Raw genomic sequence first — 14383 nt, 5'->3', positions numbered from 1 at the left:
AGCATGAAGGGAGTAATATTGTGGCAGGTAATTTCAAATGCAGCATTTCTGTCAGCTTAACAAACATCAGCAAACTCACAAACTGTTTGTGTGCTGCTGTATTTCACGGGGAGAGAAAAGTAAGAGAGCAAACTTCACTCAGAGATGGAGAAACATAAGAACACGAGAGGACAAAGGTTATATGTAAAGGCAAGGACTGCTTAGTGGGATATTTATGAACTGGAAATGTAAGTTCTTATGTTTCTACATCAGATATTGGGCACTGTACATTTGACATTGTGTTTTTCATATTGTGAAACCTGCTGGAAAAGAAGCTGAGGTAGAATAACTTATCTAATGGTTGTATGAAAATAAGCTGCAGGTTAATGTTGTATAAACAGGCTAGTTTGCTGTGCTGTGATGGATCCTTCCAGTTCTCCCACCTGCCAAATTCAATTTTAACCTCTTCCTACTCATTTTCCTTTTTTGAGGCAAAGTCCCTCTCTACAATGTAGGCAACAGAACATAGAAGAACATAAAAAATATATCTTTTTCTCTGCTCTTGTTCTACTTAACTGATTAAAGCTGAGTAACTTTATTAGAATTACAATTTGGACTGAAATAAAGTTTGTATTTGTATGTACTAATATTATTTTAATATCACAATAATATAACAAGGTTAAGTTGTATTTACTTTAACTTGAGTAAAGACTTTTAATAAGTACTTCTATTTAAGTAAAGAATATCTGTGCTTTTGCCACCTCTGGTCACGTTCTTTATTTCCTTTTTATCCCTATAAAAGGCTGATGGAGTACTGTCCTCATTCCACTGGGCAGGCGGGCGTGCTGGACACCAAAGTTTGTGAATGTTAAGGCGACATAGGACTTTCAAATTGATAACATAGCATCATCTACTAAAAACTCAGATGAGTTGGAATCTCAGCGACCTCAAAGTCGCTTTAATTTTATTTAATGTTTATTCTGCTTATCCCAAATTTATTATTTGCCAAGCAAATTTTCTGCTCAAAGTAAATAATATTATTACTAATAATAATATATTTTTAAAGTAAATGGGCTGATATTTAGAGGGGCAAACACTCATTATTGTTAGGATTAGAATAGTAATGTTACATAAAAATATATAAAGAGAAAATTTGTAACTAATAAACAGAAGGTCCTTTTTCAAGTTTTTTTTTTCAATGCAAAACTATTGAAAGAAAACAATGAAACTATATTTAAATAGCATGATCGACAATGAGATTGTCCATTCACTGAGCACTTCGCTGTGTGCGTCAGCTTACAAACCACGTCATTCATTTGAACGTCCAATCATCTGTCTGCGTTGCTCCTCTTTGCGGCAGCACGGTTCTACTTCCCCCATGAGTTGAGTTGGCCCGGTCGGTCTCTCTGATCGTGACGTGTGTTACCTCAAATTGTATAGGTTACTAAATATGGAGTTATACGGTTTTGTTGCAGATAACATGCAGTGATACGAGGGAGAGAAATTAGCGCGCAAATCGAGTCGTGTCGGTGTTTCGGAAGAAGTAATAATGCCTCGCGCGGCTGGCAGAAGAGATGGTGGGGCTAGCAGAAATGTGATGTGTGTCTTGTTTCCGCTCACCGCCGTGTTTTTGTTTTTGTCGGTCGGTGTTACTGCTATTCAAGAGGAGCAAAAAGCTGTCCCGGAACAGCCCCCACAAGAGGTGAAAGGTTTTGCTTCATTGTCACTAATTAAGTGTTTTATCGTCATGTATAGGAAGCGGTCTTTGACGCGCTTCTTCCTCGCGCCCCGGGCTAGCCGAGCTCGTGCTAACTGATACGTCTCGCAGAGTTCCGGGTGTAACGTTAGCAGAAGTGGACAAAGTTACACTTGAATTTTTTAATCGTGAAGAAATTGCTTTAAAGTTAAGGTGACAGTCATTTGGGTGTCACGACGAGAAGGTCGTCATGTCCCCGCCAGTTTTGTTTACCTATTTAAACATTGTGGCCGAAGTGTTACAGCCAACAAGGGCAAACTTGAATACCTCATACTGATTTTTATTACAAACTGTGTGTAACTCAGCTGACAGTCACTGTGTGCATTTCCTTTGCAGAAAGTCTCCAGTCCCCAGCCACCGGGCCCAGTGGTTTCTGAAGATGTCTCCACCAAAGGGAACCTGGGCTTCATTCATGCCTTTGCTGCCTCTTTATCTGTCATCATTGTCTCTGAGTTGGGAGACAAGACCTTTTTCATCGCTGCTATCATGGCCATGCGCTACAACCGCCTCACCGTGCTGGCCGGGGCTATGCTGGCCTTAGGATTCATGACTTGTCTTTCTGGTTTGTAAAACTTTGGATTTGGCCTTGACTGTTTTTTTTTTTTTGTTTGTTTTGTTTTGTTTTTTTGGCATTACCCTTCGATCAGATCCTGAGAAATAACAAATACGTGTTGTTGTTGTTTTTTCTTTCCCACATCATAGTACTGTTTGGCTATGCCACTACCATCATCCCAAGAATCTACACATACTATGTATCCACTGCTCTGTTTGCCATCTTCGGTATTCGCATGCTTAGAGAGGGGCTAAAAATGAGTCCAGATGAAGGTCAGGAGGAGCTGGAGGAGGTGCAGGCAGAGATCAAGAAGAAGGACGAAGAGGCAAGTTAACTTGATTATAAACTATCTAGAAAAACAACATTTTTTTAATGTCCAGTAGTACAACTCCAGTCCACATACATAATTTACATATTCAGTAATAGAAACGCCTCCTGAGTGGGTCCAGTTACTAACTGCTGACACCATTTTGCTTAGTAATTAGCGATTCGCAAATGGCTCATATTACTTAATCACCCAGAAGACCTAGTTACATTTTGCTGCTGCTGATGTGAGTTTTTGTTGTGTGGAAATTCTGATCTTATCATCAGGCTATATGAGCACATGGACACTTTAAAGTTGCCTGAGGCTGTCTTATTGAATGGCACCATTATGAGCTGTAATCGAAGTGCTGTACTGTAGACTAAATAAAAAAAAATTTAAAAAACAGATGGCTGATTGAACCTCTTAGCAATAGTGACAGTTTGTCATACAAAGTCAAGCTTAATTATATTCCCGTGCAGATCTGCATTCTAAGGTGTACTTGTAGAGGACATAAATCTACATCCTCTTGATCAAAACAAATCCGTTATAAGGAATATAGTTGGACCATCCACAGAGGACCTCATGACAAAATTTTGATCAAAGTATAGCACCCTTGTAAGTGAACCCTGCCTCTTGCAGGTACTGAGCCGTGAAAGTACTCTATTGGGTTGTCTTTCAAACCTCATGCCTTGTTGTCTGTGCAGCTCCAGCGGACTAAGCTCGCTAATGGGACTGCAGATGTGGAGGCTGGAACAGGGACTGCTGTTCCTCAGGGAAAGTGGCACAGCTTCATCTCACCCATCTTCATCCAATCCCTCACTCTCACTTTCCTCGCAGAGTGGGGGGACCGATCGCAGCTAACTACAATTATTCTAGCTGCCCGGGAGGTTTGTGACTTTCACTGTTAGACAGCTGCTGTTTAATGCTTTGTAATATATTTTACAATAAATAGAGGCCATACATTTTCACTTTGATTGGCTGTTTGTTTCTTTTAGTTGCTGCTGTATTAATACACTGGTAATATTTAAGAAAAGAGTAAAAAAAAAAAAATATGGTATATAAACTGTTTTTGTTTTTTATTCTTAGGATCCATTTGGAGTCGCAGTGGGCGGCACCATTGGACACTGTCTGTGCACAGGTCTGGCTGTGATAGGAGGGAGAATGATTGCCCAGAAGATATCGGTTAGAACAGGTAAGATGGCCTAAATTGTGTAATAAAATAAAATAAAAAATTATTTATTTATTTATTTATTTTTAATTAAAAAAAAAAAAAAAAAAAAGACGGGTAGGAGAAGTGGGTTCCTATTCTCCTGGGAGAATTCCTCTGGAGGCAGCTCTGTTTACACACAATAATTATCAAAATATTTGTAGACAATCCTGTTAAGGTTTGATGGATTAGGTGGATCAGATTTAAAAACAAACAGAGAGAGAAAACAGCGATCTACTGTTAAACTAATTGTTATTTTGCCCAAAAATGGTACACACACAATTTACAGCCCACGTTTTACAATGATTGAAATGCATTTTTATTTTTAAAAAATCAAGTAGGTATTTGTAGAGTGCAGTCTAAAAATAAAAAGTAAAGTAAAAACTTTCAAAGTAGAGCTGTAATGACTCATTGAATAATTCAAATAACCAGACGATTTAAAGAAAATCTTCGACACAAATTTTCTCCTTTGTTTAACACACGGCTGTGTGGCGCTCAGTCATCTCCATGTAAACATGAGCGTTTCACCACTAACACTTTCATTAGAAACGTATCTAGGAGCAGGCATGTGAATAAAATATGTCAGTATTAGGCCCATGTTTTTCAACAAGAGTATAATAACACAACAGCAGCAGTGATGATGATGATGTTTAACATGGAGTCTGTCTACACGCACGGTGAAGAGCAAAGAGGGGGAGTCGTTACTGAGATGGTGACCTCAGTTAGAGTGAAAGAAAACGTTTTTCTAGTGTCCAAAACAGCAGCGCTGTTCTTGTGGTCACCATTAAAACCTTTACTGGGAAAAAGCTAATGGGAGTCTTCATCAAACCATCCAATCAATGAACTCCAAGCTTTTGTTTTATACAGTGAAAATCTATAGTAAAGCTACAGAAGTTGCATTAAAATATCCAAATGAGCTGTTAACTTGGCCTGATACCATGTTTAAAATTAGGCAGCCGGCTGAAGCCTGACGAAAACCGTCCCATTTTGTATCATAATGATTCCTGAAACAAGCAGGAGGGAGTCTAAAGGAGGGCATGGGGTGTTTAGACAATATTTCAAGGCTTTCACAAATTTGTCTTTCAGATTTAAAGTGAAATTAAATATGAATACACATGTTAATATTTTAAAATATATATATAAAGTTTGCTGACCTGTGGCTGTTAAGTCAGACACTGACTTATTATTAACATGTCATTATTAACATCTGCACCATCATAACGTCTTGTTTTCAGCAGCACGAAAATTTTTCATAATAGCATAGGACAAACTTCAGCCAACGCATGGTCCTTTAAAGGCTTACAGATACAACCCCATTCATTCACTAACACACTCAAACATGCAGACACACAGATGCAGACAAACACATACACATGAAACCTACCTCATCCAGAAGATAAAATATTACTAATTAAAGGGTTTAGGTGTTTTTTGACAGATGCCGTTATATAAAATGGAAACCCACGAGCAGTATATTTTGAAAGAACTGTTGCGGGGGGGTTTCCCCCTCTTTTGAATATTTATTATTGCTCATTAATAAGTTCTTATCTGATTGCTCAGTTAATCGATGGACTAATCAATAGAATACTTAATTACTAAATGAATCCTTATTTGCAGACCTATTTCAAAGTCACTTTTAGTTTGGATTCTGCACCATTGACACTCCTATTTCTAAGACTTCAGTCTGCTGCCTCCACCTAATATGATTCATTTAAAATTTTCTTGACATGGTCTGTGACGATATTGGACCATTTGCCCTCCCCTAACTTCCCTCGCAGGAATGCTGAGACTCCTGGGAGTCCTTCCTAGTGATGCAATGCTGTAATCATTTGGTTTTACCATCATGAAAATTACTGGTAAATTCACATTTGCTACAAAAACCTCAAGATGACCCATGATGGGGCTTCACAGAAAGATTCAGTAGTTTGTTCATATAGCTATATCAGATTTAAAAGATCAAAAAAATAAAGAAACCAGTTTAGCGTCAAATAAATCTGCCTTGTTTAAACTGAAAATCTTTGCTTAACTGACATTTGTTTTCTTGTTTTGTTTCTGTAGTTACAATCATTGGAGGAATTGTTTTTCTGGCATTTGCCTTGTCTGCCCTGTTCATCACACCAGAAACTGGACCTTAAATTGGAGAAAAGACTTTCAGGTTCACTCTGTAAATACTCGTAACATTTGATCAAGTTGCTGTAGATGCATTTTAGTTTCGACCCTCTTAGTCTAAAGGACTCAACAAAGAGTTGGAGTCCTGTCTTCCTTTCCTTGAACGTCTCTGTTCCTTTGTGATCTGTGAATCAGTTGGATTTCTCAGAGGTTAATTAACAACCTGTAGGTGGCATCCAAACCTCATGGGAAATGTGTTTGTTGACTGCTTACAAGGTGTGTTTCATCTTCACCTCGTCTAGTGAAGGAAAGACTGAATCACAGAGGCCTGATTAACAGGTGCGAGCTTAGAAAGGAGGGAGGACTTTGTCACACTCTTTAAAACTTGTATTCTTTTCACACGGTGTGTGAGAGAAAACTAGATTGTTGCAGATTGCTGCCCTATAACGTTCTACAGGTGGCTCAGAAACTGAAGCCAACTTTCCTCATAGTAATATCTCAGCAAAGGAACTTAGTCCATTTAAAAAATCTTTTCCGTTTTTAATGTCTATTTTAAATGTTAAGAATGAGCCCCTTTGCTGTCAGGTGACTTTTGGCAGAATATGAGCTGCCAGTTTCCTCCCAAGTACAGCAGTTGAGGCTGGTGTTACTGTTGTTTCCACTATCTGTTATTAGCTTCTTCGTTTTTATAAACGCACACCTTACAGAGGTGCATGTGACAGTGCATTCAGATTCTCTGTCAGATTGGACCAGTGTGCAAATGGCACAGCTAACATCACACTATCCAGATAGCTCCCCTGTGGTTACCACACAGATTACTTCCAACGGTGTGAGCATGTCTCGAGTACTATTTACTGCTGCTACATGTCAGATGTGGGACAGCTGTAGAGCATATCCCCGTCTGGTGTTCTGCGGATTGTCACAGAGCTTGTTTACTTCAGAGGGAAAAACACCAAAACCAGAACCAGCTGCACATTTATAGCAACAGTTTCTGTGATCTGACTTACACTTTTTTTTCTTTTGTAAATACAAGATTTTTTTTCCCCTCTAGTTTCACATAAGAGCAGTCCTTTACAGAGACCTGAACCACTAGAATACCTCTACTTACCTGTATTTGAATGTCAGCATCCTGGGTTTATCTACAGTTCACGTGAACCTCTTCAGAAATGATAATCGTATTTACTCATAATGGTATCAGACGGTAACGGTGAACAAGGCGTGGGATTAGGTTGAAGAAAGGGCCAGGAGTCACCCTGACAGGTTCAGTCTTCCTCTGCGATTAAAGCCATTTCCAGCATGAACCTCAGTTACTGAGACAGATTGTAAAGAGGACTACATCAGGTACAAAAATTATTTATCCTACACAAGACTTGCAGTAGAAGCCACTTCTCTTAGGTGTGTTGGATCTGCGGTGACAGCTCGACCTAACTTAATTTAGACCTAAATTTCACCCTTCATTTTTAAATGGTACGTATTTATTTAGCTTCCTTTTCTTTTTCCTTTCTAGGCATATGTATTGACAAAGGGTGGATGATATTACTGTACAAGCAATGGAAATATTTTTTTAAGTGAATAGGCTAAAGCTGTGTTGTCAATATTTGACAGGCTGTGAACTACTTCTGTTTGTAATACAGGTTCTTTGAAATGCCTATAAGTCTTTAAAAAAAAAAAAAAAAATCAATAAAAGTTTCATGTGTTGTCTGATTTCTAAACTAACATTTAGTGCCGTGTTTGAGTTGAGTGGTGAGGAGGAATACAGAGTCAATTATAGGAACAGCACCAAAGATGATTCACACAGATTTATTTTTGAATCCAAGGGGAGCAAAAGATTGACATATTTGCCTCATAAGGGTTATGTTGAGGTCCATGAATAATTTGGCTCAAGAAATTAATGCAAGTCACCTTAAAGGATACCCATTATACTTTTCATCATATTACTGTCATCTATTTACTGATACAGTGACTAAAGCTCATTTTAGAGTATTTTTTCCACTTTGCTCTGTATATGGAAGTTTATTTCAGACACTGCATGGGTGGAAAAATGACATCCATAAGTCAAACTTTGGGGTTTGGTTTTGTTGATTCATTTAATATGCCATCAACCTGGCAGGGACTACAGATGAAAATTAATCCATCTGGCTATTTACAAGATTAATTTTAGTGCTCATGTTAATTAATATGCATTGTCCCTTTGAAATAAACATACATATACCAACTTAATGATTTATGGATGGCAAAAAAAAAATTTTTTTTCAGTGGTTGAAACAAGTTTTCATGCCTTTATGTCGTCAGTGAGAATAAGTATTAATCATTCTTAACACGTCACATCTCACGCTGTTCAAACTTTGATTGCTAAGGGCAGCAAATCAGAAAAGCAGAGGGATGAGCGCTACAATGAGTGGTTTCAGACAGTGGATGTACTGAGGGGTTGCACCAACATCCAGTATGAAATGTAAACGGATTATTTTGAACTTTGAGTCATGCAAAGCTACGGTAATGTTGTTAAAGAATTTACCAAAAAACAATGAAGCTGGAAATCAGCACAATAGGTCATCTTTAAGTGTCTTTATAACACTGGAGTGCAATAAAATGCTAATGTGTACAATTTCTAAATGTTGGATATAATCAGTAATTAAAGTTGAGCTGAGGTGTTTAACCTAATAACAAACAGCAGGTGTCAGTAGTGGATGCTTAGTGCAACATTTCCCAGTTGTGCTTCATAGAAGAACAAACTGGAAGCCTTAGCATTCACTACAAACTCTTAAAGCTTTTTAGAAAGAAAACTGGAATAGGTTCTATTATGTGGTTATAAAGTTGTAATAGATGCATTTATTGATGATTAAGAGATTAACTGCTCTGAATTGAGTTGATTGTTTTAGAGTTAGATATTAGTTTTGCCAATTTGTAACTCAAATATTCTGCTTGAAGTAAACAATCCATGCATATGTGTTTTTCAGCTTCACATAACGATTAAATATATTAATTCATATCTGCACATTTTTCTAGAACCACGTGATCAGACTTGCCTATAATGTAGTGAGAGAGGTTAATTAACAACTCAAAAAGACATGACTTAAAACTCTTTACAAAGGGTGTATTTTTTATCTCAAATGTAACCAAAGATTTCAATTCATACTCAGATGTGTTACCAAAGTTAAATCAGAAGTTGGATCTTCTGGTCAAACCTGAACTACTGACGTCATTACAGGAGTTCAAAAGTCCTGCTCCCGTCATCAATCAGGGTGTGACCACATTGTGTGGGATGTAGTCATGAAAGATTTAATGTTGTTTTTTGCTATTGAGCGCATTGCAGCAGTTAATTACTTGAGCCAAACCACCAAAAAAAAGCCACAAAAATATGAACTGAAAGCAGAGAGAGAGAGAGAGAACACCGAGTTTCATCAGAACTACACAACACTGAACATAATTCACTGTGTTCTTTGATTTAGGGTTTGTGTCCTGAGGTTTCCCTGGACAACATTTCCCCCACTTGTTTTTGAGACTTGCCAGTGACCCACAGATAACTTTAAAAGCCCAAGTTGCCCTTATACATATATATATATATATATATATATAAATTGGTCATTGTGGGGTTTTTTTTTTTTTTTTAAATCACTATTGCTTAATTGGCAGGGAAAGACTCAGTATAAACACTGAATAAAGACTGAAAAGAAATATACATAAAAGTATGTGTGTGTGTAATATATATATACACATACATACACACACACTTTTAATTTGATTCCAAGTGTTAACCAGCACTTTCTGGGGTCTTTGTGTCTATGTCACAGTTAGTTTAAATCCTTCAAATGTTTATCAAACCTCTATTATTGTCTTTTTTGCACATTAAAAGTTAGATTATTTGATTTCTTATATATATATATATATATATATATATATATATATATATATATATATATATATATATATATATATATATATATATATATATATATATATATATATATATATATATATAGTGTTCCATAAAGTTTATACCACACATAGAAAAATAATTAAGTTCTCTTATTTACTGTATTTCCTATCTTACAATGTGCAAAGCCTCCCACAGGCATACGCCTCCTCATGAAAAATGAAGTCCCCACGTTAATGACACTGAATACATTCTTGTAGGCATGTGCTGCTTGCATGCAGCACAGGACGAGGTCCACTCTACAGAAATTCGTAACAGGAGATAGCGGTTGTCTTACTCAAACACTGATCTGTTGTAGTATGATCACTGATTTTAAAGGAGGAGGGAGAGAAATGCCATGTGGAAAATTAGGACTACGAGGTCCAATTATAATCCAATTTATGCAGCACAGAATCATCACAGTGGAGCAAGCAGGTATTGGAGATTCAATGAAAATGTAATTTGTGGGTTTTAAAAACAAGGAGGCAGTTTATACAAGCGCTTTTTGCTTTGTTTTTTTCTTTTGCACTGACAGGAGGCTGGTGAGATAGCAAGCGAGAATGTCTAATAGTTTAATGTCCCGGATTTGGATTTTATTATTTATTTAGAGTTGTCCTGAAGAAAGAGATTGAATAATTAACTCAGAATGGTTCTGTCATCATTTGTGGGATCTGGGATCATAAAGGTGCATTCTGTACGTTCGCTTTCACTCTTTTCTGTACTTGACAGTAATTTAGGGAACTTACTAAATCAGATAGATAAATCTTGTAAAATTATTGTTCCGTTATCATTTTAAGTTTAAAAAAAAAAAAAAGGTGATTTGTGAGATAAGGAAGATACTTTGAAGCATTGTTTCTCCAAGTCAAGACAAATATACAAATCTATATTCTTCATCTGGTCCCATCTGCAGTATGAAGGTTAATGAAAATGGTAGTTACATGTGGCCAATGATAAATGATAAGTCACAGAAATAATTCAAAGAAAAAAGGCCAAATGTATTTGAAGTTTTGAATAATGAACTTTCAGACATTAACAGCCTAGTTAGACTGAAGAATCATAAGTGCCCAGAGGTATTATCGTGGTAGAAACTGTAGCTGTTGATGTGACAGTTGATTTTCCTCCCAGCCTAATCCAACCTGAGCAGCATCAACCTTTAAGAAAAGCTGCTGCTTGTGCCAAATCATGATAGGCTCCTCTATCCTCGAGCAATAAACAGTAAATAAGAGTAGAGGCGCTTTCTATTGACACTCGATGCTTGCTTGGGTTTTCTATGCTGTACTGCACAAACTGGGAACAGTGGAATAAAATGTTCACTTTTCAGTGCTTTGAAGCACTCTGTACAACTGACTCAGTCTTCTGAAAATGGCTGGATTCAAGGTGGCCTAGAACAAAACTGACTTTCTAAATAAACGTATGCTATCGGGTAGGGTTTCCCCTTTGTGAACACTACACTCTAATACTGGGAAGATGATATAAGAGTGCACGGTTTTACAAGATATCTTGTAGCAGATGTCAAAGACTGACTTTGTGGCCATGTGTTGAGCTCAGCCCATCATTTCACACAGATGAAGAGGAGGTTGGACTGTCAGCTTCATACCATCTGGCAGTGCATTAGATCAGATGGTGAGGAGGCTGCAAAGCAAGCCTACTAAGCCAGAACATGTAGGGCTGAGTCTGCTGGGGATCCTGGTGATGGTCTCCGTCTACAGTAACACTGATCCCCTCAATGCCATCTTTAGCTCAGTGATACAAATTATGGTGAGTGTACTAAAAGTCTGGCTTACCCCAACTTTCCATTGTGACTGTAGAACTCCAAGGTTCTTTTTAGCTTTTGTCAAATATTTAATGGGTAATTAAAACGTCTTCCCGGTACTGCTGGATTTGGCCTAATATTATATAAGTGTGTCCTGAAAAATCTTCTTTTTTTTTTTTAAACTTAAGGCAGCTTTAATCAGTGTTATTACAATGACAGTTGCTCACATGACTGCTTATATTTAAGTGCTTGCAGTTCTGAACCTAAAGAGTATTACTGGCTTTGCATTGTCCTCACTCTGAATGTTTTACGATCCATAACTGCAGTTTAGAAAAATAAATATTACCTGCAAAGCATCAATCAGCAGACGATGTTAGCATCCAGCTGCTGAATACCATCAAGTGTTAAGGAGCTGAAAAGCAACGGTTTGGTGGTACCAGTGCATGATGTAGAGCTGGGTTCACATGTTTTTCCACCGTTTTACAAAAAAAAAAGAAAAAAAGGCCCCCTTAAATTGGGACCCAAAGTGACATAAGTGTCTACACCAAGACACTGTCAGATACAGCCTCAATTTTCCTCCCACAGAAACAACACCTACTTCTACTGGGAACACTTCATGATATTAGATTCTCTGCCAAAATGTGTGCTGGTTCTCAAAAGGCACAATGGTAGAACTGGCTCAGCACCTCGTCTGCGGAAGAGAGGTTGCAAATGAAATCCCAAATGTAACTCATACGTTTGTTTTCTAAATGTAAAAAGCCATAATATATCCATGTCACTGCCATCAAGGGGCCAAATAACGTTACTGCAGTTCTCACAAGACAATCTCAGACCACTCAGCACAGCTACAAAAAGCAGAGCAACTGGCTTCTCCCGATAATCCACAGAGCTCAGAGAAGGGTATAATGGAATAGGATGGGATCTTTGTATCGGGTTGACAGGATGACTGGTGTCTCCCAGAAAGTCCTAGAGAGAGTGGATGCTTTTTGTTCTGCGTGCCCAGCTAAAACAGTTAGATGCCTTAAAACTAGATCATGTCTCTTACTAAAGTATTTAATGGGTTAGTATTTTATATTTACATACATCTAAAAGTATAAATGTTTACAGGTGAAATAAAGCATCCTTGGGTGCCAACACAGGCGATATGGATGGCTGTGAAATGGAGGGATCTCAAGTTCTAAAAATTAAGAAATGATGATATGAAGGATAATGTTAGCAGAGCTTAATGTTGCCTCCATTCTATTCACAAATCTCACACATTGATTTCAAGTCTTAAGTGCTTGAGCACATCTTTAAAAAAACTAAAGTATTTTTCTATCATTCTGTCGATAATTTTGTGAAGTTGTGTGAAAATAGGGGTCAAGGATTAAACAAACTGTGACACAACAAACAGCATCGGCACTGTCTGATGCAGACACACAAACAAACATCCCCTAGGAGAAAGGAAGTCTGTGAAAATATCAGCCACTAAGCATTTTCAGGTCTTTTTTTCTGAGTATTAGAAAAAAAGCATATTCAAAGCTGCAAATAACAGACTATGCATTTCATTTCATGCATCATATAAAATATTAGTTATTCTTCAGTATATTTACAGTATATATTACACATGATATTCTGTACAGTCAAAGTTCAATCTACACCACATTCTTAAAAATATTTTCTGACCCATAATTAGTTTTACAAGAAAAACATACAAAACAAACAATTGGTTGTTTTGTAGGACGTCCTCGAAGTGAAGCTCTCCACCGCACTGACGGGAGAACTGTGAAATAATCCTGTGAGGGTGACTAGAGCACACATGCGCGCCTGCACACACACACACACCCAAACACAGACACACACGGCACAAGGGGAGGCGTAAGGGGGAGTCTTTTGCAGGCCTTGTATGGCCCTGTTTTCTTGGAGGGAAGGCTTCATTCCACAGCCAAACCTGCTGCCACAGCAAGCCCCATCCCGGGTTCTCTGGTGTACTCTGGGCTCAGGAGTGAAGTGCAAACAGCACAAGATTCGCGTGAGAGAAGCAGAGCAACAGAGTGTCCACTTCTCATCCTCTGAGGTTTCAGTGGTGCACTTTCAGCAGAACTGCACTTTACACTCCCATCAACCACACCTGAGTTTGGTTAACTGCACTTCTGATAGGCTTGGGCTAGTTACTGCGGCTGTGTCGCTGAGCGGTCAGACAAACTATCTGCTCTGTGAGGAGCCAGCTGCTGTTGCTGCTTTTGTTGTAACTGCTTCTGCTGTGTTTGATGCTGTTGCTGCTGCTGTTGGGCTGCTGCAGTGAAGGTACCCTGCTGCTGCAAAGGGAACGCTGCCTGCAGGATCAGCTGGGTGGACTGGTTTCCATGAAGGAGTCGAGGAGCCTTAAGTGAAAAAGTTACATTAGCTTAGTCGGCACAGCCTAACGAGCCAAGATGTAACTTAAAGCTGCAGTAACTAGGACTCTGCTGATTCACTGTAAAGCAAGAAAGGCAGGCAAATCAGTGTCTGTGTAATGGCTGAACAATACACAGACACTGAGACATGAGTGCGCATGCTGCGTTCTTCATGCTCTATTCAGGGTGGTCCCTTGGCTAAACCAGAGGATTTCTAACCATTTAAAAGTATCTGAAGCAGACCATTATTTAGAGATTACAGATTATTGAAATGTAATAGACTACAACAAGCAAAAGATCTGGACCGCTATGTCTCACCATACTTAGCCTTATGATTGTAGTGCGACCAAAAAAAAACAGGCTTTTGGAGGCCATCAGTCAAAGCATATCAGTTCCTCCTCGTATATTAATTATATTAAAAAAAATAGTAACTT

General features: G+C 38.2%; 2 protein-coding genes across 5 annotated transcripts in view; one reads left to right on the top strand and one right to left on the bottom strand.

Annotated features, from left to right (window-relative positions):
- The first annotated feature begins 1355 nt into the window (after positions 1-1355).
- Positions 1356-7507, top strand: tmem165 (transmembrane protein 165). The gene is made up of 6 exons (XM_085348011.1): positions 1356-1681; positions 2072-2297; positions 2438-2613; positions 3297-3479; positions 3679-3784; positions 5858-7507. The coding sequence occupies exons 1-6, from the start codon at positions 1529-1531 to the stop codon at positions 5932-5934; spliced, it is 921 nt and encodes a 306-aa protein (XP_085204137.1). The 5' UTR covers positions 1356-1528; the 3' UTR covers positions 5935-7507.
- A 5588-nt stretch (positions 7508-13095) lies between these two features.
- Positions 13096-14383, bottom strand: part of clocka (clock circadian regulator a) — a 28307-nt gene continuing 27019 nt past the window's right edge. For all 4 annotated transcript variants that reach the window (XM_085348925.1, XM_085348928.1, XM_085348927.1 and 1 more), the window contains exon 23: positions 13096-13937. In XM_085348925.1, coding sequence (XP_085205051.1) covers positions 13725-13937 — 213 coding nt within the window. In that variant the 3' untranslated portion in view covers positions 13096-13724. The remainder of the gene's footprint in view (positions 13938-14383) is intronic.

The sequence above is a fragment of the Diplotaxodon limnothrissa genome, linkage group LG23 (genome assembly GCF_057381915.1).
Source record: "Diplotaxodon limnothrissa isolate DT_005_m linkage group LG23, D_limnothrissa_male_GT1.1, whole genome shotgun sequence".
Taxonomy (NCBI): domain Eukaryota; kingdom Metazoa; phylum Chordata; class Actinopteri; order Cichliformes; family Cichlidae; genus Diplotaxodon; species Diplotaxodon limnothrissa.
The sequence above is the reverse complement of the archived record's forward strand: the minus strand, read 5'-3'. Positions and strand labels throughout refer to the sequence as shown.

Excerpts from the sequence above, each read along its gene's own strand:
- tmem165 (XM_085348011.1), top strand. The coding sequence starts at position 1,529 with ATGCCTCGCGCGGCTGGCAGAAGAGATGGTGGGGCTAGCAGAAATGTG. Across the intron at positions 1,682-2,071 it reads CGGAACAGCCCCCACAAGAG|AAAGTCTCCAGTCCCCAGCC; the intron begins GTGAAAGGTTTT and ends TTTCCTTTGCAG. Across the intron at positions 2,614-3,296 it reads TCAAGAAGAAGGACGAAGAG|CTCCAGCGGACTAAGCTCGC; the intron begins GCAAGTTAACTT and ends TTGTCTGTGCAG.